This window comes from Watersipora subatra, chromosome 10, assembly GCF_963576615.1.
Source record: "Watersipora subatra chromosome 10, tzWatSuba1.1, whole genome shotgun sequence".
Lineage (NCBI taxonomy): Eukaryota > Metazoa > Bryozoa > Gymnolaemata > Cheilostomatida > Watersiporidae > Watersipora > Watersipora subatra.
In genome coordinates, this window is record NC_088717.1 from 7,048,876 (window position 1) to 7,076,867 (window position 27,992).

The window sequence follows — 27,992 nt, forward strand, 5'->3', positions numbered from 1 at the left end:
ATGCAACGATGTTTCAAAAATGTTAACTTTTGTTTCTGTATGTATTATAAATATGGTTTGTTTTCGTCAATTGTTATTGAATATATATATTTTTAGCATTTGATAGATTATTATTATATAACTTATAAATTTGTCTATTTATATAGCATACTATAAGATAGCATCATTGCGGTTAACTAAACTGGGCTTACAATGAATCAACACTCATAAATCCTCTTCTTTTGCACATAAAAAAGCCAGTTTTGACAGCAAACTGTAGCAAACATATCAATGAGTGCAATGAACTTCAATGCAACATCATTAAATATAATTATAAAATAAAATAAAGCTTTTAAATTTAGAATAAATAAAATTAAAAGCTCCAACACATTGCAATGCAGGCTGTACGATTATCATGGGTTAATTGCAAGCAATAGATATCAACGGGTCGAGATATTTCTCAGATTTCCAATGCACATTTATTTAAGTCTGCGACAAGTTGGAGGTCAGTTGCAGCAGATTTTTCGCATTCTAAAAGGTTTACAACAATTCGCCCGAAGGATCATGCAAATTATAGGCGGCATTCGCTTCACTCGAGAAAAGGTTAAATTTATCTTCCCCAAAATTCAGAAGAGCTATTTGTAAAATGCAACACCACCATATATTTGACGATCACCTCTAATAAAGTGCCTCTATAGGGGAAGGATTGAGGAATAGAGCTCCATGGCATTCAAACGATGGCGTTATGGTATGTACCCTTCTTACATTTCCCACATTTAAGTTGAATGTTCACTTTGTTGTGAGGGGCACTATATACATTCTATTGCAAATAATCAACAAACTTTTAGAAAGCTCTGCGTGTGTCTGTTTGTTTTTACTTTAACTAAGTTAACAAGAGTAAATTAAAAAGAGAGTTAATTTACTCGTGTTACAAAATACTTTAATCTTGTGCCAATCAGAGATGCGAATAATAGGCAGATTTTTAGAGAATATACAATTTCTGGTATATATATCAATAACTCTGCTAAGTAGGGGTTTGAGGCAACTGACAGCTGCCTGTGCTCCACCATCATTTGAGTTCAAGAGTTGTCGCCTATGGAGGCAAGTTTAGATGTTTCCTACCTCAAAAACGTGCTGCACTAAGTGATATTTTACGAAGTTCTTAAAAGACTAGACCACAAGCCTGGTAAGCATTTCATTAGTATAAAAATAATATTTTAAAACTGGATTAAAAGAATGTGTCAATGAATCTACTTAGATTATGTGTCAAATAAAAAAATAACGATATTTTAGATGCACAAAAAAATATTGGAAATACCGAGAGCTGCCAGGATGGAGGTTCTCAACTCCAGATACTTCTGATTGAGCTAGCAATAAGCACAAGGCAAAGCGCAAAAACATTATTATCTATTTTGTGACTTTGTTTCCGTCTGTTTATCTCTGTCACAGGCAGAGGCCTCTTCTTTATAATTGCTCATTACAGGAGACACTGTCAGCGAGTTACAAACTGATGCTAATTCTTGTGATACTTCAATCTTGTCGGGAAGAAGTTCTCTAGCTCTCTCTTTTCTTATATTGCGTTCATAAATGATGTGGATAAACCAGAGACAGGAAAGAAAGCCGATGGAACCTGCAAAATTTTAGCAGTCTTTTAACATTAATATAACCTTTAGCATTCCTTCAGAAGAAGTAGTGTGAGACTAGATCATCAATAAATCACATCTAATCAGAGTATGAATACAGACCAAAATTACACAAAAATCTTACAACTATTCAAACTTCAATAAATCAAAGAAAGTGGTGCAAACAAGAAAAGCATCACTCATTTATTAAAATGGCAGGAAAAATGCTAGCTTGTTTACCAACTCTGTCAGATGAACAAGCAAACAAACTAGAGAGCTAGACAACAGATAAGCAGGTAACTGGCCAACAATAAAAAAACGCCCAAGTAGGGCACCTGTTATTGCTAGCCAATGTCAGCAAAAATTGTATATGACAAGAGAGCCTAATACGATTATATCAGCTTGTAAGACCTTTCTCTCTTGTGGACATTCAGTAGATGTAAATGATGCTTGAAATTCAATGCATAAAACTTTGGGGGACACAAATTTGACAAATACTTTTAAATAAACTACTTGCCAGCTAGAATTTACATTCAATCTTTACATTATACAGGGTAGATAACAGAACTGTCAGCTAGAAAATACACTCTATTGACCAGGAGAAAAATATTGTTGGTGTAGAAGTACTCATACAACCAATCATAAAAGCTGTATCAAGTCAGCACTCACCAGTGATGAGGAAGAACACAAAGACCATCATAATCGTGTAACCAAAGAAGAGAAATGTTGAAGCGGTGTCTGTGATGGTCATTTTGGTTACAAAGAAATGAATACAATAGACAAAAAGGTAAACTGCAGCGAACCCGGTTGTCATAAATGATCGCCACCACCATTTGTAGTCCTAGAAAAAATTAATCAGTAATCAGGGTAATTCATACGGTAAAGTCTGTAACCAGTTTACAAATAATACACGAGTATGAATGAAAATATGAATAAGCTAACCTACCTCTACACGAAGGTGAAAGTAACATAGCAAAATGGCTGTCTCTGCAGAGGTTATCACCAAAATTACAAAGACAAGAAACAAAAAGCCGAACATGTAGTATACATGATGGAACCTGCAACAAAATGTTGGTAGGTGAAACTGTCATTTCCATGAAAGATCACAAGGAAAGTTAGTGAAACATTCAAACGATTAACGCTTGAAATTACAATTCACCTTGAAGACCATAAAGATTCACATAAAGACATTGATTTCAGGATGATTATTTCATCCTTTTGATGCTTAACATGAACTCAACAAAAATTCTGATATGCCTACCATTACCATAAGGAACTGTAGTTGCATTTAGCTAAACCAACTTGAATCAATAAAGTTACCGAAACAAAAACTGGATCTTTGTCAAATAATAATTTGGCAGCTCTAATCCTTCACCTTCATTTAAAATTAAAGTGAAACAAGATTGAAAGATTTTCAAAAGGTTTCACTAGACTTGATGTCAAACCTAAACTGGTACCATCCTTCATGAAATAATTCAAATGGCTCAGCAAACAAGTATGATAAAGTTTGAGACATGTTTTCTTTTGTATGAAATAGGATTTTTAGCTAGATTAATTTTTTACAGTTCTTTGATAATTTCTAACTTCCTGTCTTTCTCTTTTTTCTAAGGAGTCAGCAAAAAGTTAGGTAAAATCAGCAAAAAGCGAGTCAACAAAAAGTTGACGATAATATACCGTAAAACTTCTAATTGAATGCCACCTCTATTTGACAGCCACTATGAGAGAAGGTTGGAAAAATAGAGCACCACCCTCGAATTGAATGCCACCCTCGATTTGAATGCCACCTCCATTTGACGGATACTTTTACTATCTTTGATCTTTATGAACTCATACTATCAAGTGATCAGTAGAAAAGTGTTCACTAAATCGTATTAATAATGAATCGTTTACATCAATAACAATCAATTCTCTCGTTGTCCAACTCCAAAGCCTTTCGCTTTGTTTTCGTTAAAACTTTGAAAGCAACACCATAGAATTAATAAAGGGCTAAATTCATCTTCCAAAAGTTCTGACAAGTCATTTGACAAATACAACGCCAGCCTCTATTTGACCGCTGCCTCCTATTGACCGCCACTATAGAGGAAAGACTGAAACATAGAGCACCATGGCATTCAATTAGAGGTTTTACAATATTTGTATAGAGCCAATGTTTGAAAACTTTTTCCAGTCAAATTCTTTACAATTATATTAATGAGTAAAGTGACAAAGCAAGGGCACCATTTACTGCATGCCTGCTAGATATGGCAACAGTTTTTTTTCTGCAATCGCATAACAGTTTACAGTTAGATTTTAACAATTGATAAATAGCTTCTAATGACGTTCAATTGTAATTTAGAGGAGTGTGATAGGTAAAAAGTGCTTTTATTATGCATCCAGTTTTTTATATTATTCGTTAATGAGAAAGATGTCTTTTCAAGCAGATATTTACGGTGTTATTTTACTTCAGTGATGGTAGATAGAATTTTAACTAATTAGTAGATATGTTAAGAAACCGCAGGATTAACCTCAAGTAGTTTGGAGCAAGAAACTGTTTAGTATAGCACCATGATGCTTCCGGAAGCCAAAGGGACCAAATTGAATCTTCAACTGTATCAGAAACTGCGACTGACATTTGGTAGCAAGAATCAACAAGCCAAAGGTGAAACCGTTACTATGGTAATATTTGTTGCACTAACACGCATCAATAATTGGCTAGATTTACGATTTGCTGTAGTCAGCCTAGATGTGATAACAGCAAAAACCGAATCTTTCACATTACAGCTACAAAGCTGCTGCTTTTGACTCACCAGAGGCTGTTTAAAATGAAGAACAGTTGGAGAAATATGCAGCCGAAAGGCAGAACTGCACCCATAAGTACACATGGTACAGGCCTTGTATAGCATGGCTGAGGAGGAACTTTTCTTGGGATCAGATTGGTTCTTACAGAATTTTCTATTGGCTGAAACAAGCAAAAAAATTAGTTTTAAAGATGTGGTTGCGTCAAAAAGGTCGATTTAATGAAATTAATACCAATAAAAGGCTAAAACATCGGCTACAATTTGATGCAATTTTTGTCTTTGTAGACTAACCCTGTCCAGAGATATGTGCGTTTGAATGAGGCCATCTTTTAAAAAGCTCAGGTTCCAGCGGGTGCTTCATTCGTGACGTAACGAGTGATACATATGAAAAGAGTCCACGAGCGATAAATATAAGTTTGCTTTATTAGCCAATCATCAGCACAAAGTTTTTATATAGGTCATAATAAATGTTATCACTCGTAAAACGCATTGTCTGTGATGTCAAATTTAGGGATTTTACTCTATTATTAGATGGCATCGAACTCGATATTTACCAAAGTATCATCGTTACTTTAATGAATTACTCGACTGACACATTTTATTGACGAACAACAGAATTGTAAAAATGCTTCCAGTTCCTGCGAAGGTGACTCTTGAGTTTTCTGAGCATCAAGTGGTCAACGTTTGTGGCAGACAGCTTATAGTTAGAGCTGACAGGCGTCAGCAGCATTATGCTACAGAGGAAGATAGGAGAATGGATGTAAATTTATTTTTACTTTGAGTCTCCTATAGATATACCGTTGTGTTTACATTCAGATTATAATTCTCTGTTTGAGGCTATAATGTAATTTCCTGTGCGCGCGTGCGAGATACGGATGCACAGTGAGTTCTTGATGACTTCTTTTTAATCCATAACATCTAGCAATACAATGGCTTAGATTGTTGAATATACTAAAGGTAATAAATTTAGTGCTCATGAATACATTTACTAATTAGTAGAATTATAACTTCTTGCTATCACCAATCATAGTTATATAATTTTTTATCGTTTCACCTAACTATATTTGCTTCAAATTTTCTTTGGTAGTTTTAGCTAGTAAATTAAATTTATGACCAGACTTTGGATGTTCACTTCTCACTTGCAGAAAGTGAAGAAAATCGATTGATCAATGCACATCTTTAACTTCCAGAATCAAAGCTTCGAATCGTTGGCTTGGCCTACTTATGCTTTTGTTAAACATTTATTCATTTTTAAAATTACACTCGCAATCTATTTAACTCCCAATTTGAAAGCTTTCAGTAGATACGCATTAGAATGTCATATCTATGAATGACATATATTTATTAAATTTGTTTTATTGATTACAGGATGTTTATGTGGTCCCACCGGCGAAGCAGTTTTGTCAGTGTGGAAACTGCCATAAATGGGAAAGAGAGACTTGAATGTGTGCTGCATAAACCATGATATTTTGTTTGAGTTTGCTGCAGTAGATGAATTTGTCTTATTGTATGACCTGAAACTATGTGAGTGGCCACGACTTTGATGAATATTTTTAATAAAAGCTTTATGCCAAGATGAAAAGTTTTTTGCTTGTAAAAATTATATAATAAAATAATATTGTTGAAAATAATGCAAAACATGATTTGCAGAACATATTGAATATATTATAGCGCTGTTATCATCTGTGCTGAAATCTTCTCTGATAGATAGATTTATGAAGTGTAATCAGAGCTGTATTGACAGATAATTTTGGATAGCTCGACTCAATTCTAACGGACCAAATATTAAGTTAAACATTTTTATGCTCTACCCTACTAAGTGAAAACAGGTGAGTCCACAAACCGCCAACCAGGTGCAATAATGGCTTTAGTAATCCTTTGGCAGAATCAATAAGTTAATCGATTTCAACGAACTTGCCGTTTTGCGCTCACTATTTCGGTCAACTCATAAAACCAATCGTTTTGTAATTTAATTAACTAATCGAATGGACCAGTAAAATTTTCTACAAATTGGTATTAATAATGACTAAATAACGTAGACTATACATGACTTTTTGGGATGCAGTTGTTTTCACCGTATATTCGAACATATTATTTCCAAAGATGGCGTTGTCCCTATTTAGTAGCTAGTTTCAGGTGTGCGTGTAGCAACTGAGAACTTAGCTGATACAAAGGCCAATGATGAAACAAGCTAACTCGACTACCTAATTACCATAGACCGGTAAAATTGGTAGTCGGTACTCAAATGTTTACACAGCATTTAAAGGAAGCTAATATGACAAGTTTATAATTTCCCTTATTTGAGGCGTTTGAAACATTCATAATAATGTATCTGTAGTTGGATTTAAAATTCTATTTTAGCCAACATGAGCAAATACAAAATAAAATATATGCCAATAGAGCCGCATATGACTGGACTTTTATCACACTAGCCAATGTAAATACGAGAGATAGAGACAGGTTGTATCACGTGTCACATCAATTTGGGCAAGTCTGGGCACATTTTTTTGGCCTGAGTGTTTTTACCGCAATCAATTTCTTTATATTAATCTTCAAATATCTTGACAATGAGATCGCCTAATACAACAAACAACATATCAACTGATAGACAAAAAATACTTTCTTTTAAAATTAACTCAAATTTGATGCAACCACATCTTTAAGGAGACAGCAACAACCAAAATATTGATTTTTAAGTAGGACCATTTTCAACAGACATCTGAACTGGTTGGTACAGATAGACACCTTACCTGGTTGGTACGGATGGACACCTGAAATGATTGTTGTAAAATGCAGCATAAACTGGTGGGCCCAAAATGACACCTGAGCTGGTTGACATAAAATGACACTCGAACTGGATGGTGCAGAATGACACCAGAACTAGTTGGCACAGAGTGGAAAATTGCTAGTGAATAGAGCATGCAAATGCTAAAGGGCAAGAATGCTCTGTGATTCGCTGTCACAAAATAACACGATGACGGCTTACCTATAATTGTATCAAATGTGAGAATATGCAACTAGAAATGAGCTACAATAAAATGATTATGATGCAGCTTACAGTCCTTTTGAAGCCAAAGTAAGCACCAAGGAAGGTGAGAGGTGCGGAAACACAGAACCAAAGAGCAAGAACTGCCACCAAAGTTCCACATGGTACAGCAGCGCTGCTGCGTTCTCCCCATAGTACCAGATTGAGAAGGAGGAAGGCTCCAAACATCATTCTAAAATAAAAAATGAAATTGAGGAACCAAATAAAACAATTTAGATTAACAGTTCAAGCGTGATCAACTCGTCTGTTGACAAGTTCAAAACAAGTAAAATCAAGCGGTTGTAATGAGAAAAATGGTTCAATATCTTGCAGAGATATAAATTGGGTATTACAACTAAAATTTGTTCTAGGTAACCTTTAGAAACACAACACAAATGCAACAGAACACTAGGTACACAAGTGCAAAACACAAAATAAGCACTAAGTACAGATTGGGAAGACATTAGGTACACACCATATCAGCTATAGAAACACTTGTGTACACCATAAGAACAGATTACATATACAACAAAAATATACTAGGTGCACAGTAGAAACACTACATACCCAGTAAGAACACGTTATGAACAGACAACTCCTTTTAATACCGGCAAAAGCTATACGATCTCAAGACTACTGGCTAACCGTTGATACATGTCTTGTCAGCTACTGACCCGGGTACAAGGAAAGCTGTCAGCATAACGTTAGACTTCCACTTTTCCCCTCCAAACATCTTGTATATCCTCGCAGATGAGTAACCGGCAGGAGTTCCCATGAGCACATAGCAAACAACAGCGCATGTCATGAGGAAACCTCGGTTGGCCGGAGAGAGAAAGCCCATACAGGCAAAGACTAGAATGAATATGTGCAATATTAGACGACTGTAATGAGAAAGGCAGGGTTTAAGGATTTAACAATAGTGAGGCTGGTTGATCGATACTATTGGGGATACAGCCAAACTTCAACATATGAATTTGAGCTGTCTCCATATTTGCTTCGCCTGTCAAAAGCGCTGGGTGTGGGAAAAATATTTTTAAAAGAAGCTACTAATACGTTGAAAATAAATTGCAATAAAAGAAAATAAAAACAGTAGGCTATAAATTTATGAAAACTGTGTAGGAAATTAGTTCGTATGCCGAGACAAATATTTGCATGCAGAATGTCAAAAAACGAAAACCTGGAGGTAACTGTAAGTGCAGGTTCGACTCTGATTGGTAACTTGTTATCGACAAACCAGCGAGAAATGGCAATTTTTATACTAAAAAAACTAGAACAGTCGTTAGAGCTACAAAAGTGATTTAACATTCAAATTTAACATGAGAATAACACACATGTAATCACGAAAGCTATCAAACAACAGATTATTACGCTATCACTCCTGTGATAAATCCCATACGCTGATGGTCACAGTATATTTAGTTCTAGGATGAATATGAATCAGAATAAAGTGCCATACATGCAGCAGAAAAAGGCGTAAATCTTGATAATGAAATTGGATAATGAAAATTCAAAAAGATCTAATTTATGGTCATGAGAGAGAAGACAACTTACACAGAGTTATTAGACACATAAAGAACAGTTGTACACTATTTATAGAGAGAAGACAACTTACAGAGAGTTATCAGACACATAAAGAACAGCTGTACACCATTTCCCAAAAAGACAGACAAGAGCATTCCCTTTGCTGGTGGTCTAAACACGTCACCATGGACAAGCTTCCAGCCAAACCTCTTTTGAGCATCTTCCTATGTAAAACCACATTTACCAGTTATCAATAGCATATGTAATACAGTATGCCTTCAGGTTATAATGACTGTATTATACGATTTTTTTCGCAATACGAATCAACACAAATTTCTCACAAAATTCAAATTTGGCAGTCGGTATGATGAATCTGTTGAAATAACGAAGATTCAAATATGCTATTCGCTGAAATCCCTCTCACAATGCCTAATAGAGAAACAATGCTAGCTGCCTCTCAGTTCACTGTATTCGCTCGCTATAAGTTATAGTAAAAACGAAACAAGAAACAGATGGGTGATAAAATTTGATTCGATGATGAAGTTGAAATTTAGTATAATGTGTAGTAAAAATTAGCTCTAAGTATGTGTTTATTAAGCTAAATTCATTTCAGCTTATTAAGTTAATTATTAAGTCAATTCAACGTTTATGTTATAACTCTGTCTCGAAAGTAAAAATTCCCTATGGCACGTACTGCACAAAGTACTTTCTAATGTTACATTTTATTTTAAACTAGCTGCATTACCCGTCTACAGGAACAGATTCGCGTACAGCAAGAGGTTTATTGAGAGTTGTCTTTCATGCTGTAAAACAACTCTAAATATGCAGTCTACTGAAATTTTTGACCTGATCATACATGTCAATAATTTTGGGGATAACAATGGAAATCTGCAATGTGCTTGACAGCTAGTCTACAATGCATCAGTCTTGAACCACTCAAATGGGAGTTGTCCTATTGCTGTACAGAGAACTGATAATGAAATTGACATTGCTAGGCAAACCCAAGTTCTTCAAACTGGCAGTATTGAAAAGTTTTTCGTGTTTCAAGAAATTCTACAGAATATTTGCTATCGTTAGCATTTATTGAATGGAGACTCATCCATGCTTAAAACACTAATCAAGGCTCACCAGTTCTTCGTCTATAGGCTGTGTTTTGATACGGTATATAAAAACAGTGCAACAGTAATGTGGTTGTGTTGATAAAATTTACTATCAGCAAAATTTATGTGTATAACACCACAGACAGTATGTCAAAGCAGATACAGCATTAAGCACCTTACAATAATAAACAACGCCAACATGATAGCCGTTTTACGTGATATAATAAGGAAAACGAAGGCATGAAAATATATGCATGTATATACTGAAAGATATGTTAGAAAATGCTGCATGTGGATAATATGTAGGTATAGCAGAACATGAAGGACATAGCATGACATAACAATAACATAAGGTTAATTCAATGCAAGCATGACGTTACAATAATACAATGTTAATTCGACGCAACACTTGCGGACAGACAACATTTTTCGTTTTTCTGTCGGGTGTATGAACGAACAGTTTTCGGCTTAATCCTACTCTCGAGCAGGCAACGTACAGCTCACCGAGCAGCTGCTGTAGCTAGTCCATCATGTTCTTGTCGCCGCTGCATCTGCTCAGTGGTTTCTGCACGTCTGGCAGCTGTAGTGGCTGCTCTGAGTCGTTTGAGTTGCTGCTGGGTCGGCTCAGCAGTCTGCACTTCTAGCAGCTGCAACATCTATTCTGGCCTGCTCTCGATGTATCTGTGTTTGTTCAGCGGTTTCTGCTCTTCTAGCAGGTGCAGTAGCAGTTCTGTTTTGTTGTAAGCGTAGCTGTGTTTGCTCTGCAGTTTCTGCACTTCTAGCAGATGCAGTAGCTATTCTGTTTCATTGTAGGCGTAGCTGTGTTTGCTCTGCAAGCTTCTGCACTTCTAGCAACTGCAGTAGCAGTTCTATTTCATTGTACGCGTACCTGTGTTTGCTCCGCATTTTCTGCCCTTCTAGCAGCTGCAGTAGCAGTTCTGGCCTGTTCTAGCCGTAGCCGTGTTTGCTCAGCAGTTTCTGCTCGTCTAGCTGCTGCTTTGCGAATTCGGTCTCTTTCTCTACAGGAATCAATCTGTTTTTGCGTTTTGGCAGTAGAATAGGCTTTTTGGGAAGCATTGTACTGCTTCAAGAGGTGAGCGTTTTAATTGGTAAAACTTCTGGTTTTTAGGTTATTTGAGGTATATTTTCAATCAGGAGCGTTTCTAAAAGTGAATGAGAAGGTGTGCTTTTTTGTAATATACTCTGCTCTCTTTCTTTCCACCGTTGCCTATCGCAACGCTCGGAGTACCCGTGCAAGTTCTGTAGTAGCTTTAGTTCTGTAGTACTCGTAGCTGAAAAAAAGTAAAAGTAATTCAGATGCAGAAGGAAATTAACCTGTTTACTATCACGAACAGTGGCAAATTTAACGTTTTTACGTAGTGGATGTGTGGCAATTCATAGACAATACAACATTAAATGAGAAGTACTTACCTTTTTGAAGTGGGAAATTAGTAGGTAAAACGCAGTAGCAGTACCCGTGCCAGTTCTGTAGTAGCTGTAGTTCGTAGTACTCGAAGCTGAAAAAAAAGTACAAGTAACTCAGTTGCGGAAGGAAATGAACATGTTTACTACCACAAACAGTGGCAAATCCAACATTTTTAACACTTTCACTGCCATTGATGCATTTATGCGTTTTCTATGGTCGGCTGCCGTAGATGCATTTTTGCGACTTTTCCAGCAATTGCATAGCAAACTGAATTTTATTATTCGCTGATAGCATAACCAACGATCTTTAGGACTTTTATGGTAGTGACAATGTTGTCCGAAGATTTCTCTATAAAACTAGCTTAAAATTTAATTTTAAATCTATGTTTGGGAATGTCCAACTTGAAAACAAACACTTTTTGTGTAAGTTTTGTAAGTGCCTCCCGAGTTAAAAAAACAAATAATTGCTTATGTTAATGACATTATAACCAATTTAGATTTTTGTGATTACACAGATAATTAAAATAGCAATAGTAACACTGACTCTGACGATGGTGAAAGTAATGGTTTTGTAATAATAAGGAACATTGTAGAGGATGGTTTTAGCTTCGTAGCTTCCCATCGCTTTATCAATGCACAAAGTATAGATACAATGAATTTTTTGCATAGCAGTATTTGGTAACATGTTAGCAAAATAAAATATATAACCAAAACGTTCTACATAGAGTTTGAAATTGAAAAAATATTGTATACATATAAGCAATATTGGCAAATACATAAGCAATACATAGGCAGATACATGAGCAATATCGGCAAAATGGCTGGCAGTAGGCTGATAGTTAAATTTGTACATGAACGTGAGTGAAGGGTTAAATAGTGGAGGTGTGACAATTCATAGACAATACAACATTGAATGAGAAGTACTTACCTTTTTGAAGTAGAAACTTGGTAGGTAATTTTCGACGCGAAAAGATTTGTCTAGGTAGCTGGAAAAAAACAATGTTCACGTGACCTTCCGTTGGCTTCGTCTGACCGCGGTGAAATTTATAAACAATCTATTTCACCATAGATATTTCGGCAAAACATGACTGTTTCGGTTTAACGATAGGCGGTCTAAACGGCATCTATGACGAAATAGATTGTTTACAAATTTCATCGTACTACCGACTCGAAAAAAAAGGAATGACCGCTCTATGATCTATTTACTATTCATATTAATTCAGTTCACGTCGTACGACCGAAATTCGTACGACAAAAAAGGAAAGACTGCTCTATAAAGTGGACCAACACACACACGCACACACACAGATTGCCGTTCATGTAGTAGAACATAACCACTATAAACACTAAAGTTACTATAGGTAACTATAGTTACTAAAGTTAATATAGTGTTCTGTTACTAATTTTTAATATATACAGTACGCATATACAATTCTGATAATTTTTAGCAGGGGTGTTTGCATTAGATAATTACTATAGGTTTCTATATCCCTCTATATGACATCTTCGCCATATGAAGCCAGCATGAGAATGAATTAAAATCGTATGGCAAGGGTTCACTGCACAATCACAGTTGGCGACAGAATATGTGATTCCATCACAGCCCTTTCTTAGAAAAAAACATCTGTGATGAACAAGATCTTCAGCAAGCGCCTTTGAATTAAAAGTTGATTACAATTGAGTTCACCAAGACCCAAGGTTGATATGCTGATGTCTAACACCTCACATTGGACTCACAATGTTGCTAGAAGAAGACAAGACGATAAGGTCCCCTGGTTGAAGTCAGCAAGAGAAGCGCATAAGCAATAGAATATAATAGCAAACTCATCCTAACTTCCCTTAAATGTGCATAAATAAAGTATGATTATAGTGGCATTCAAGCAAGTAAGAACTTACTAAGTTTTCTTGATTATTGATGTCACGATGCAATTTTCTGAATAAGATCATTGCTATCATGCCAGACATGAAGAGTACAATTACGAGAGAGTTGACAATCTGAAACCATTGAATGTCTCCACCATGAAGACTTTTGAGAATGTAGTCCCATCTGGATGACCACTTCACAGTTGTGTTTGCCTATAAATCCAACTATTGCATCAGCGCATGTAAACTATCTTGTGACCTAATAAGTAACTACTACAACAAAACCATACAAATAAAACAGCACAATGGATAGATGTCAATTAACGGGAAACATCAAGTACTCAAGTGCATGTTAAACAGCAGAAGACCATTTGAATAACACAGCGAGCAAGAGGGTAGAAATGAGGTAAAATAAAAGTTCTGTAATATAGAAGACATGTAATGAAATGCCAAATACATACAAGCTTGTAAAGTAACAGATTAACGGTTGGGTAAAAAAATCAAGTCGGCTTACAGAACAAAGGCTAGTTCCAGAACGAAATCAGTTAACAGATAATATAATAGATAGATCACATACGACCCAAATAACAGAGTAGCTGTATGGTATAGATTCTTCCCCTGCCGTGTCGTTTTGCTTAATGTACATTGGTGGATAATTGGAAAAAACTTGGCATGTTCCATCTTTGTTTACAGTTTGCTTCACGCTAAAATAAAATTAGACAATATAAGAGAAAAAGTGAAACTCTGTTGACAACACAGCTAGCGGCCTTGGCAACATCGAGTGGCTTATATACAATCAACATAAACTCGTAACTCAATACTAGTTCATTATTGGATTTACAATGTTCAATGTGATTCTGTAGAAAGAGCTGCGTATCTAACCATAAACTTTAACTATAATAAGAGCTGTGTCCGACATTCTGCAAAATTTTTTGCCTCGAGATACGAGCATATGAAGAGGTTCTTGATGCGGCCGCTAGGCAGCCGAGTACGCGAGAAGCCGCCTACGAGAACAGCATCGCTTTCTCGTTGAATCAATTTGAAGAAGTTTTAAAAAGGCCAGCTAGAAGTGAAGGTGGAAGCGAGTCTAAAAGTGAGGCAAACTGAGACAAGCCAGAGAAAGAAAAGTATAAAACTGAAAATGACAAGTTAATTAGAATTAAGTGTTACGTAAGATTAAAACTCATTTGGAAGTGCATAGCAAGCTAAGTTCATTTAAACTATATTTATTTAAAGTCCATGCTATGTTATGTAGTGTCACATAGTACATGTATAGTGTATACCAAACGTATTGCCCCCCAGTCTTTCCCACACCGCCGCTTGCAGCCACCGTCTTTTTCGAAGGTGTAAACTCTATATAGTACTTACAAATGTAGTTGCACCAAATTCTAGTTGATTCTCTCAGAATGTTTAGGTATTATTCTATCATTTGCTATTGTTTTTTAGGTCTGAGGTGGCTTGACTGCTAAGGTGTTTCAAAATTAAAATCGACAAAACTTTATCACTGTTAAAACGCTCAGAAGAAATAGATGTGCCCTGACTTCCCCAAAATGATGTATATAGCCGCGAGACTGCCTGTCTCTCACTCATATTACATTGGCTATTGCTATCAACTCTAATTTTTAATTGCTATATTTTAATTTGTATTTACTCATAATTGCCAGAATAAATTTTTAAATCTAGCTACAGATACATGTACATTATTATAAATGTCTCAAACCCCTCAAATAAGGATACTTGAAAATTTATCATATTACGTATTTTTCTCTAAATGCTGTCTAAACATCTGAGTACCGACTACGACTCTGCCAGTCTACGGTAAACAGATCGTCGAGACAACTTATTTCATCGGGCCTTTGTATCAGCAAAGTTCTCAGTTGCTACCCACACCGAAAACTAATAACTAGACAAAAATAAGCAAGCCCCATATTCAAAAAGAATCGGTTCGAATATATGGTGAAAACAACTGCATCTTTAAAAAGTCATGTATAGTCAATGTTATCTAGTCATTAGTATCAATTTGTAGAAAAAAATTTGCTGGTCGCATTTCATTAGTTGATTCAAGTACAAAGCAAATGGTTTTTTGAGTTGACTAAAATAGAGAACGCAAAATGTTAATTTTTTTGAAATCAATTAACCCAGCGATTTTGGCAAAAGGTTAATTAAGCCATTCCTGACTCTGGTTGGTGATTTATGGCATGGACTCTTCTGTTTTCATTTCGTAGTGTGGGGCATAGAACTTTTTGAGTAGTTTTTAATATTTGGTTCGTTGGAATGGAGTTGAGCTATGCAAAAGTACCTGTCAATACAGCTTTGATTAGACTTCATAAACCCATTTATCAGACAAGATTTTGGCACAAGTGGCAACGGGGCTATGATGTATTTAATATGTTCTGCAAATCATGTTTCGCATTATCTTTAACATTATTATTTTATTACATAATTTTTACAAACAAAAATTTTTTCATTTCAGCAAAATATTTTCATCCAAAACATCCATCTAAGTAGTGGCCACTCATATAATGTAGCTTCCGCCCATATAATAGGACAAATTACTCTACTGCAGTAAACTCAAACTCTGTTTGTATCGTATCTGGATATTCCTCCTAATTTTTGGTCCTAGGACATGTAGCTCTCACAATGTTGTATATGGAGGTTGGTAGTGATCACCGCTCTGTTCTTATAAGTCCTTCTGGGTATGTCCAAAATACCAATGATCTGTAAGTGCATAACTTCCTGTCTTTACATACCATGTTGTAGATCTCATGTTCCTGCAGCCGTTCAGATGGTTTCCAGACACTCCGCATCTGGATACTTGGATACAAACAAAATATTAAACATTTATCATATTTGAATAACTTCTCGAATGTCGCTTGAAAGTGATATGACATCTAGTAAAATTATTAGCAACAAAAATACAATTAGCTACAAAACCTACCATGGTAGTGTCGGTAATTATAATAGGCCACTCTTAATGGACTTGATTTCAAATGGTCTGTAATCTGCTGCACTTCTGCAACACACTTGAGATCAGTCTGAGGAACAGAATGTCACATATTATGGATTGCGCAGAAAATATTCATGTCTCTCTTTCCTTCTGCATGGGACTTTCCACACTGACACCACTGTGCCACTGGCGGGGGCCACATAAACATTCTGTAATCAATAAAAAAAATGTAATGAATATATGTCATTCATAGATATGTCGTTCTAACATGTAATTACTGAACACTTTCAATTTGGGAGTTGGATAGATTGAGAGTATAAAATTACAAAATGAACAAAAATTTAAGAAAAGCGTAAGTATGCCAAGCCAACAATTCGAAGCTTTTTTCTGGGAGTTGAAGATGAGCATTGATCAATCCATTTTTCTACCTTTTTAAAAGTGAGAAATGAACAGAAATTCTATTTATAAATCTAATTTACTAGCTAAAACTGGCAAAGAAAATTCTAAGCAAATATTATAGCTAGGTGAAACGATAAAAAAGTTATGAAACGATTGGTGATAGCAAAAAGTTATAATTTTATTAATTAGTATATATATTCATGACTAGTAAAATTATTGCCTTTAGCTTATGTCACGGTGTGTGCTCACACTGAGTGCTAATGACCTTTCCAGCCTTACTATAGCTGAGCCAGCTTATCCTCATATTATAATGTTACCTATGCTAGCTATGTTTGTGCTAGCTATGTTGTATCAGTCGCTTACACACATCCTACGCATGCGGTTGACACTCAATATAACCTTATTACACTGACAAATACTGGCTTTATGATATGGTGTCAGGACAGGATTTTTGAGGAGAACAAGAGTTCTCCTCAAAAACCCCGGAGGGTTGAAACTGCCGTCAAGTTTTGTAAACTCTACAGACAGCCCCAGCGAGACTAGTAGAAGATGGAAAGCATGGCTCGAACAATATGAATTTTACATGATAGCGACAGAAAAGACTAAAGATGGAGTGATACAAGTTGCGACTTTATTGACACTTCTTGGCACACAAGGCCAAAAAATATTCCGGATACTTAACATAGTGGACCGAAAAAGACATTGCAGAAGTAAAGAAAGCATTCACAGAACACTTCAACCCTCAAGTAAAGACAGTCTTCGAGCAATTCAAATTTAACAACAGAGTTCAGAAGCAAGGTGAGCCACTTGAAAGCTTTGTGACAGCGCTGAGAGATCTCATCACAACTTGTGAATTCCATGCTGATGAAAAAGACAAAGCGCTAGTGAACAGAATCGTAGCAGGTATATCGTCTAAGTGGGTTCGTGAAAATATATTCAACTTGCTAGGCAATCCTACATTACAGGAGGTTATCTCAGTATGCCAACGTAAAGAGGCTACAACACAATACCTCAGAGAAATGAACCCCCGACAGATGCTGTTAATGTCATATGAAGTGTCGTACTTCCACAACAGAAAGTATCCTTGTCACAGAGCAAGAAGCCAAACCAACAATCGGATAGACAATATAGAACTGGAACATTACAAATGATAAAGAACTGTAAATACTGCGCTATGAAACATCAACAAGGGAGGTGCCTGGCTTACGGAAAGATGTGCAGAAAATGCTCCCGAACAAATCACTTTTCTACTGCATGCTTGTCTACACGAGATGGTAGTGACAACACTACCAATGAGGTATCGGAACCTGACAATGTTAATACCGAAGACATTGCATTCGCCATCAAGTATCATGCAGTAGAGTTTATAGTCGTAAAAACTGATACAAACATGGCAACTTTATTGGGACTGCCCAGTTGCATTGAGCTCGGGCTGGTTCATGCAGCGACTGAGGCTGAACACGATAAAATCTTAGAGTTGGTATTGCAGAGATGCAGGGATCGTAATCTGAAAGTGAAAAAGTCGAAATGCAATTTTAGGCAGTCTGAGTTGAAATATCTAGGTCACATTATAGGCAATGGTACTATCAGGACCTATGTCCGTAAGGTGGAGGCAATTACAAACATGCCAAAACAAGAGTGTAAAGATGACGTCAGTAGACATTTAGGAATGGCCACATATCTAGCTAAGTTCTGTCCGAATCTGTCGGAAGTTACCACCCCACTGCGCGAGCTAACTAAAAAGGGTGTAGAATGGTCCTGGAGCGGAGCAGCTGAATGCCAAGCAGCATTTTAGTTCGAAAAACTAAAATTTCTCGTATCATCTAGCCCAACGCTAAAAATGTTTGATCCGGAGTTGCCAGCTACTCTATCAGTTGATGCCAGTCAGTTTGGCATGAGAGCAGTAATAATGCATGCAGGCCAACCAATAAAATATGCCAGTTGCTCCCTTACGGAAACTCAAAGAAAATATGTGCAAATTGAGAAGGAATACCTCCGGGTTCAATATGGTCTGAGGAGGTTTCATCAGTACATATACGGCCAGAATGTCACAGTGGAAACAGATCATCTCCCACTAATAGGAATTATGAAAAAGAGTTTAAATGAGCTTAGCCCTAAATTGATGCGTATGAGACTACGTAATCAAGGATACGATTGCACTTTAGTTCATAAACCAGGTGGAAACCTAATTTTGGCTGATACGTTGTCACGCGCATTTCTCCCTAGCTACGGTGCTGAGGTTAATAAACTTGAAGCACTAGATCATGATCAGATTGATTCGATAACCACAGGCATTATCACACAACCTCTGTTCAAGGAAAAGTTGAGTTAAGCAACCAAACTAGATTCCACAATGCAGATACTAGTGTCATACACAGAGCACGGCTGGCCAATGACTAAACATGCTTGCCTTGAGCCACTAAAACCTCACTGAAACGTAAAATCTGATCTCACAATGCATGACGACCTGCTACTGTGCCGTGCCAAAATTGTTATTCCTATAGCAATGAGGAAAACGGTGTTGGACCAAATACATGCTGGTCACATGGGAGTTAGTAAATGCACCGAGCAGTTTATTGGCCAGGCCAATTAGGTCAGATTAGAGATTTGATAGAATCGTGTTCTGTTTGTCAGGAATACATGAAATTGAACAGTCAGCATACCCTTGAACCATATGCTATCCCAGAATACCTTATGCAGTCAGTAAGTACATGTATGGATATTTTCCACCTTTAGTATGGATGGCAACAATTATTTGGTAACAGTGGATCGATACTCGAAGTGGCCGGCCCGTTATCAATTAAAAACTTCTCGGTCTTCAGAAGTCATAGATTTACTAAAAAGGCAGTTCATCGACTTTGGTCGGCTTGAAACCTTGGTCAGCGAGAATGCGTCATATTTCCTGTCTTATGAATTTAAATGCTTCGTTGAGGATAATGACGTTAAAAACATAACTTCCTCTCCCTACCATTCACGCTCTAATGGGTTGGCTAAACGCATGAATCAAACCATCAAAAACAATCTCTGAAAGGCGTTGATATCTGGTCAGACATTGTGCGATGTTTTAGCCACATTACGGTCAACTCCATTGGGTGACCAACTTCCATCCCCAGCAGTTTTGATACAGGCACGAAATTTAAGAGGACAATTACATTGCCTACCCCACCAACTGAAGCCCCAAGGAGTACATTTAGGGGAAATACACAATCGCTTTATTAAAAAACAATCACAAGCGATATTTCAGACCCAAATGGCTACCCTTCCCACTGAGTATTGCGTAGGAATGAGGGTTTAGGGTAAACTAGGCCAAAGAAGGTGGGCAGAAGGTGTTATTGTTGAACACGCGGAAATGCCTCGAAGTTACTACATCAGATTAGCGGATGGCAAAGTTTTCAGGCGCAACATAAAGGCTCTGAGACCTAACCAATCTTCTCATGCCTATAATAAAACCTCGTTGAAAGTACTAATTCTGATAGAACCTTGATTAATGATAACCTTGATAAACAACAGAGACCCGCTGAAAGTACTAATTCTGATAAAACCTCGATTAATGATAAACTTGATAAACAACAGAGACCCGCTGAAAGTACTAATTCTGATAGAACCTCGATTAATGATAACCTTGATAAACAACAGAGACCCGCTGAAAGTACTAATTCTGATAGAACCTCGATTAATGATAAACTTGATAAACAACAGAGACCTGCTGAAAGTACTAATTCTGATAGAACCTCGATTAATGATAAACTTGATAAACAACAGAGACCCGCTGAAAGTACTAATTCTGATAGAACCTCGATTAATGATAAACTTGATAAACAACAGAGACCCGCTGAAAGTACTAATTCTGATAGAACCTCGATTAATGATAAACTTGATAAACAACAGAGACCCGCTGAAAGTACTAATTCTGATAAAACCTCGATTAATGATAAACTTGATAAACAACAGAGACCCGCTGAAAGTACTAATTCTGATAGAACCTCGATTAATGATAACCTTGATAAACAACAGAGACCCGCTGAAAGTACTAATTCTGATAGAACCTCGATTAATGATAAACTTGATAAACAACAGAGACCTGCTGAAAGTACTAATTCTGATAGAACCTCGATTAATGATAAACTTGATAAACAACAGAGACCCGCTGAAAGTACTAATTCTGATAGAACCTCGATTAATGATAAACTTGATAAACAACAGAGACCCGCTGAAAGTACTAATTCTGATAGAACCTCGATTAATGATAAACTTGATAAACAACAGAGACCCGCTGAAAGTACTAATTCTGATAAAACCTCGATTAATGATAAACTTGATAAACAACAGAGACCCGCTGAAAGTACTAATTCTGATAGAACCTCGATTAATGATAACCTTGATAAACAACAGAGACCCGCTGAAAGTACTAATTCTGATAGAACCTCGATTAATGATAAACTTGATAAACAACAGAGACCTGCTGAAAGTACTAATTCTGATAGAACCTCGATTAATGATAAACTTGATAAACAACAGAGACCCGCTGAAAGTACTAATTCTGATAGAACCTCGATTAATGATAAACTTGATAAACAACAGAGACCCGCTGAAAGTACTAATTCTGATAGAACCTCGATTAATGATAAACTTGATAAACAACAGAGACTTGTTGAAAGTACTAATTCTGATAGAACCTTGATTAATGATCACATTGAAAAACAACAGAGACTCGTTGAAAGTGCTAATTCTGATAAAAGTTTGGTTCCAGTCAAGTTTGCTCAGCAAGGTCAGCTAGCTGTTGTTCCCAATTCTGTTGACCTGAGTGGCGCTGCCACTCCTGCATCGACAGGTGCAACCAATCCCAATCAAATGAGTGCAAGCTTTTCCTCAGTTGTCACTAGGTCAGGACGAGTGTCCAAACCACCCAATCGTTTAGGCTTCTTTTTATTAGGACAAATTAATGTATGCTAATCCACCAGATTTTTGTGATTTTTATGTAAAAAGGTTATGTGTGTTTTTGTGTGGCTTTTGGACAAAAAGTCAATTTTTACCAAGAATCAGTTTTTGACAACTGTGTTTTTGCAATGAACTTCTGTTATTGTAAACTGTTATGCAGATATGGTATTTTCCTATGAGTGCCTGACTTGCGATATATTAGAGCAGTTTGAATTGTAACAACAACTAAAGGAGGAAGATGTCACTGTGTGCTCACACTGAGCGCTAATGACTTAACCAGGCTTACAGTAGCTGAGTCAGCTTATCCTCATATTACAAGATTACTTATGCTAGCTATGTTTGTGCTAGCTATGTTGTATCAGTCGCTTACACACATCTAACGCATGCAGTTGACACTCAATATAACCTTATTACTCTGACAAATACTGGCTTTATGATAGTTTTATATATAAATGTATATATGCATATATATACATATATATGTATATACATATATATACACATATATATACATATATATACACATATATATATATATACATATATATATACATATATATATAATAGGTAAGAGACTCAAAGTTAAAGATAGATTTACCTTGATTTTTCTATCTTCCTCTGCAGCATAACACTGCTGACGCCTGTCAGCTTTAACCATAGGCTTTAATCCTTAATCACCTGATCCTCAGAAAAATCTGAGTCCCCTTTCCGGGAACGAAGTATTGTTAAAATTTTTTTGTTCGTCAATAAAACGTGTCGTTTCAGCATGCGCGATCTAGAAAATCAGTTAATTCCCCAACGACGGAAATCTTCGAGATCACAAAAATGCATTTTACTAGCGATAACACTTATAGTGACCTATATAAAAATTTGGTGCTGGTGATTGGCTAAAGAAGAAATCGTACATTTATCGCTCAAGGACTCTTTTCATATATGCTGACTATATACAGGTACGTCACAATAAAACTACCCGCTTGAATCTGAGCGTTTCAAAGAATGATCTGATTCAAATGCTTATATCTCTGGACAAGGCTGGTCTACAAAGACAAAAATGACAGCAAAATGTAGCTGAGGTTTCATATTTATATTGGTCTTAATTTCATTTGATTGACTTCAATAGTGCAATCACATCTTTAATAATGTTATATTTTATTGCAGTTGATTTACCTGCTAACGGTTATCCTAATGCCAACTATTCTCCCAGCTTTGTTTTCTTCAGCGTGATCAGCATCAGAAAGTGTTGACAACCACTCCTTGGATTTATTGGCGGGGTGATAAGTTATGACAATGTCTACATGGTTGAATAAATAGAAGGCTTCATTTTCTTGGAATCTTCGGCTCTAAACAAATAAATGGCACGTTTGTGATAACGCAGAGTGAACTACAAATCGGTTGTACTAGTATCAGTGTAGTTAAACCATAACTGTCACGAACAACTTTTATCGTATTTACTACGTAAATCAGACACGCCGATTCCGATTTTGTACTCAAAATAACGATTAGTCCACTCACTTTCAGAATAATGAAAGCTTCTTTACAGCATTTTAATATCGGTCTCAAAAACAACACGATCGGCATAACAAGCTCCGCCCATAAATACGTGACGTAACCTAGCTTTTTAGGAACAGAAGTTACGTAGGGATGTTTAGACCGATTTAGAATAATAGAGATGGGTGTTTTAAAATCCATTAATTTCTAAATTCAGACTTAAAAATAATATCAGTCTTTTCTGATAGGTAGATAAGCTATTTAGCATTGCATATTTAAAAAAGCGCGATAACAACGCTAGCTTGTGATAAAACCGCGCTTTTTGAGCTCATTTGTCTCGGTGTTCAGCCCATTTCAACGTCATGTAACAAGCTACGAGTAATTTTAAATAGTTTGTGTACCTTTCATAAAAAACTGAAATTGTTTTACAGGCTGGATTTAAATAATAATGGGTTTTAAGACACCCATCTCTATTATTCTAAATCGGACTAAACATTCCTAACTTCCGTTCCTGAAAAAGCTAGGTTTCGTCACATATTTATGGGCGGAGCTTGTAATGCCGATTGCGTTGTTTTCGAAACGGATATTGAAACGCTTTAAAAAAGCCTAAATGACTTTGAAGGTTAGTGGACTAATCTTTATTTTGAGTACAAAATCGGAATCAGCGTGTCTGATTTACCTAATAAATACGATACAAGTTGTTCGTGACAGTTATGGTTTAAATATCATTATCAATGACTTAAACTCACATCGGAGTTGCAGAAATCTTTGGGTTGGCCATCTTTGTTAACGTAACAGCCAATGGGAAATGATCTGTCACAATGTTCCAAGATCGGACCATTTTCGATAGGTTGAACTTTGTAGCAGAAGACCATGGGCAGATTATCTGCAATCCTAAAAGAAGATTAAAATTATCTTCAAGTTTAAAACTTTCATCATATTTAGTATGTTAGGTAAGTGTAGAGTCTACACTGTAGACAATGTATCATGAAAATAAAGAAGGTAAACTCTGAAAGTAAACTAAGTATCATTAAGTTCATTTGATAATTTACATACTGTGACTCTTATATTTGGGGATGTTAATTGTAATCAGCGTGAAGTGAGAGAAAGAATTAGTTTCGTCAGAGGGCCTTGAAGAAGCATTTTGCATAAGTTTATTGTTCCAAACAACACTAAAATTTAAAGTGAACAGCTGAGCAAAACATTTTCAAAACAATAGAAATGAGACAATCACAAATTGTCTAACAACACACTTTGGGTCAAACAGAATGTGCTCATATGTTAAATATGATTAAAATTGGCTATTGTAATCTTTAAAAGAGCTTAAAATTTACAGTGAGCTTTTTTGCTGCGCACAAGAAAGCTGAAATTCCCAGCTATGTCAAATCGAGAGACTATTTCTAACTTCTGCATGAAATTGTAATAGCCTAAACTCTAATTGATTCGTGCCAGTCTTGTCAATATTTGCTTTGAGATCAAATATTTCAAGTTGATTGGCGACAACTTAAGCATGAGCATTTCTCAGGCACATCAGAGAATAACATGAAGCGTTAGAGCTAGTTGTTTGTCAAGTGAGCAATATTTTTCCAACATATGGAAGAGTGAGAATGGAAGAGTTGGTTGTTGTAGAGACCTCCAATAATACAGAATGAATAATATCAGTGACAAGCCCTACCAACCGACGTTGAAAGATGACAAGGACACTACGAACATTCATTTAGTTCATTAGTAACTCTCATCATTTTTAAATTGAATATTGTTGTAGGCTTTACATCGGAGAACAAAGGAGAAGATGATAATCAAATCGAAGAAAAGGATATGAACTGTGGAATTTGGGATGTTGCGCGGAATGTGCACTGCCTTGAGTATCGGCGACACAGCCTCAACCCTAGCCTTGCACATTGGCTGGCTAAAGTTACATTCACTTTCCAGTGTGGTAACAGTGGACCTTGAGTCCTATGTATGTACATGCTATATATATGTACACGCTACCCTTGCAAACACCGTCTATGGTGGCTGGATAACTTCCGTAGAGGTCGTAATTAAAGTCCATGAACAACATTCTCCTTATTTGGACATGTATGCTTTGGTTTTTCTCAACTACCAAGTACATAAGCTTCACCTATCAATCCTTACAAATGACCTTAGCATACTTTAAATTACAGACCCATTTAACAATTTCAGTATTAATAAATTCAATTTAGTTGTACTAAGTTAGTAAATTCATGCCAAAACAGAATATTGAAACCTTTAAGCTACGGGTAAACCAATAGACTAACATTTTAATCCTTCTGCTTAAGAATGAGCATAATAAATCCAAGCTAGAGCAGGAAATGAACTGAAAAAATTTCTTTGACACAAATTTAGCTCGATTCTTTCAGGGGTACTAACCAGTGTTGCTGGTAGTTCAGCTGAATGGCTCTCATCAAAAGTTGTGTTGACTCATATTCAGTCATTTTATCTTTTTCCAATTTTGCTGAATATCTTCCAGGAATAAGTGTAAGTTTTTTACAGATAACTTTGCAGTTTGTATCCTTTAGATATTCCAGCTACATGTACAACAAATTTAAACTAATTAATCCCTATAAATGAGTGAATGTACTGATATTGGATTTTACAAACAATAGATGAATGTATAAAAACGCAAAACAATAAAAACTTCACAATGGCGAATCCGTGAACAATATTTTACTTCAATGGCAATGAATGCTCACACCAAAAAAATATTTTAAGTTTTTTATAGTCAAGAAAATTGATGAGAAAATAAACATACCTTAAATGGAGCAGGAGTGATTCTTTCACCAAATAACACTTGCCCAAGATTTTCACCTGGTGCAGGCAACTCATCCTCTGGTTCACAAAAAGGAAACCTAATGAGACAACAAGACTAATTATATTTTGCTTGAGTAGAACTAACATTGAAAACAATTATGTTAATTAAAGGTTGACTTGCAACAAAGTTCACATTACAGTTATTTGGTACCAAAAGATTCATCATGTCTTACTCTGTTGTGTTGTAAGTGCCAAATATGTGGAAATGTGATTACAAGCTCTTAAAAGCTCAAAAATGAAAAGCCGCCGTAGATTGGAATCTCTTCATTTCGATGACGTAGCCACGAAATTTGGTAATCGTCTTGTCACGTATGTTCTCACGTGAATTGAAAGGCCAATACAAAGCTCAATATAAAACTTATCGTAGTACTAGTTTATGACAAACACTTCGGGTTTTACCGAAGACCCCGTATCAAATATAGATGCTCGCTACTTTACAGTTTTGTTTCGGCCTGGTCTAATTGGCAAGTCGTAATCTGATCATGTGACCCAATACTTCGCAAATAAATTTTGCAGCACTTGTCGATTATCACAAGTGACCAACAGGCTCGTCATGATTATCAGACAATGATATGTACTCCTTCAAACTAAGGCTAAAAAATTAAACAGATTTTTACGGTAAGTTATAAGATATCACTGCTAAAAGTGACAGCATTACGATAAAACAGACGCGTAAGAACAATAGACATAGTTTTATTGAATGCGTGAAGTATATTTGTGAAAATATTTCGACGAATAAGGTTGCAAGAAAGTGTAAACAGAAACCATCTCTCACAACTACATCACATTTGAGCCGTTTTGGAAAGGGAATCCAAACTACGGCGGTCTCGTGGGGCTGCAATTTTCTGTTCGTTTTTGAGCTTTTAAGAGCTTGTAATCCACATATTTTGCACCTACAACACAACAGAGTAAGACATGGTGAATTTTTTCATATCAAATAACTGTAATGTGAATTTTGTTGCAAGTCAACCTTTAAGCAAATGATGGATTAATTTCAATGAAGGAACGCAATGCTGAAAACCATTTAAAAAACATTAAAAAAAAGTAAAATTCTGGTAATCTGTAATTGTTGACAGCAGTGCGATTTTAAACATCTCCAAATGAGCAAGATTATGACAATAGGTTTGTCCTCTTTGAAACATAAGTGATAACCAACTCTTAGTGGTAATGAACAGTGATAACCCTCTTAGTGATAATGAACAACCAAATTAATCTCTTATACCAGATCATGGCTTATAGGCCTATAACAGTGATATACTCACACATACCTGCCAACTCTCACGCATTGGGCGTGAGACTCACGCAATCACCCCAAAGAAAAAATGAAAATGCGTGAGAAATGCGTGAGATTTTTGCCCCAATTTCCACAATTTTATATATACTATCATTGATACATCAATTGCCCTAAAACCAAATCTCACGCATTGCCCCACTCTTAGGTTGGCAGGCCTGTACTCACATTACCATATTTACATTACCAGTATTGTTCTAATATAGTCGTGCTTATCAATGTTTAATTGGCAACAAATCAAGACATCAATCAGGTTTTCCTGCACCTCTCTAACAAATCCCTTTTTGGCCACTTGGTTTCAATAACACTGCTACTAATGGCTAACTACAAAAGTGATGGCAAGGACTTACCGTTTGTAATCAAATGGTAAAACAGATCTGACAGAATTCAAACGATTAACGTAAACGTCCAAAGTGTTCTACAACAAACACAAATCATCACACGAATATTAGGTATGTGAGCTGTTTTTTTCTCATACCGATCATCAACATAAACAGGAGTGGTTCATTTTAGCTTGAGTGTCTCTTTTGTATAAACCAAAACTTGCCAGCAAGTCTTTTTACTATAAATTTAACTTATCAACAAGTGCCAAGCGATTATTCCAACGCGTTGAATAATGATTTTACTTACAGGGCAGCCCTCAACATTTCCAACGCAATACGTCTTGGGAGCCAGTGCCGGTAGATGAAAAGCATGACTGCAAGAAATAATAAACGCTACTACATTACAAATAAACTTCATTTTCTTCTTTCATTGACACATCAAGTCACGTTTAGGAAATAACG

The 27,992-nt window shown here is 36.2% G+C and overlaps 1 protein-coding gene across 1 annotated transcript; it reads right to left on the reverse strand.

Annotated features, from left to right (window-relative positions):
* Positions 1-1,161: 1,161 nt before the first annotated feature.
* On the reverse strand, positions 1,162-27,988 carry LOC137407326 (transmembrane 9 superfamily member 2-like). The gene is made up of 15 exons (XM_068093944.1): positions 27,838-27,988; positions 27,558-27,625; positions 25,858-25,954; positions 25,476-25,633; positions 23,834-23,978; positions 22,764-22,936; positions 13,890-14,016; positions 13,346-13,525; positions 9,016-9,148; positions 8,078-8,255; positions 7,437-7,596; positions 4,388-4,539; positions 2,548-2,659; positions 2,271-2,442; positions 1,162-1,609 (listed from the first exon to the last, which is right to left on the reverse strand). The coding sequence occupies exons 1-15, from the start codon at positions 27,946-27,948 to the stop codon at positions 1,383-1,385; spliced, it is 2,193 nt and encodes a 730-aa protein (XP_067950045.1). The 5' UTR covers positions 27,949-27,988; the 3' UTR covers positions 1,162-1,382.
* Between the last annotated feature and the right edge of the window lie 4 nt (positions 27,989-27,992).

Bases quoted from the DNA above. Each gene is read 5' to 3' on its own strand.
- LOC137407326 (XM_068093944.1), bottom strand. From the start codon at position 27,948: ATGAAGTTTATTTGTAATGTAGTAGCGTTTATTATTTCTTGCAGTCAT. The intron at 14,017-22,763 runs GTAAATCAACTG...ATTTTATTTTAG, and splicing joins ATTAGGATAACCGTTAGCAG to CGTGAAGCAAACTGTAAACA. The intron at 8,256-9,015 runs GTAAGTTGTCTT...TATTCATTCTAG, and splicing joins TATGTGTCTGATAACTCTCT to TCTTTGCCTGTATGGGCTTT.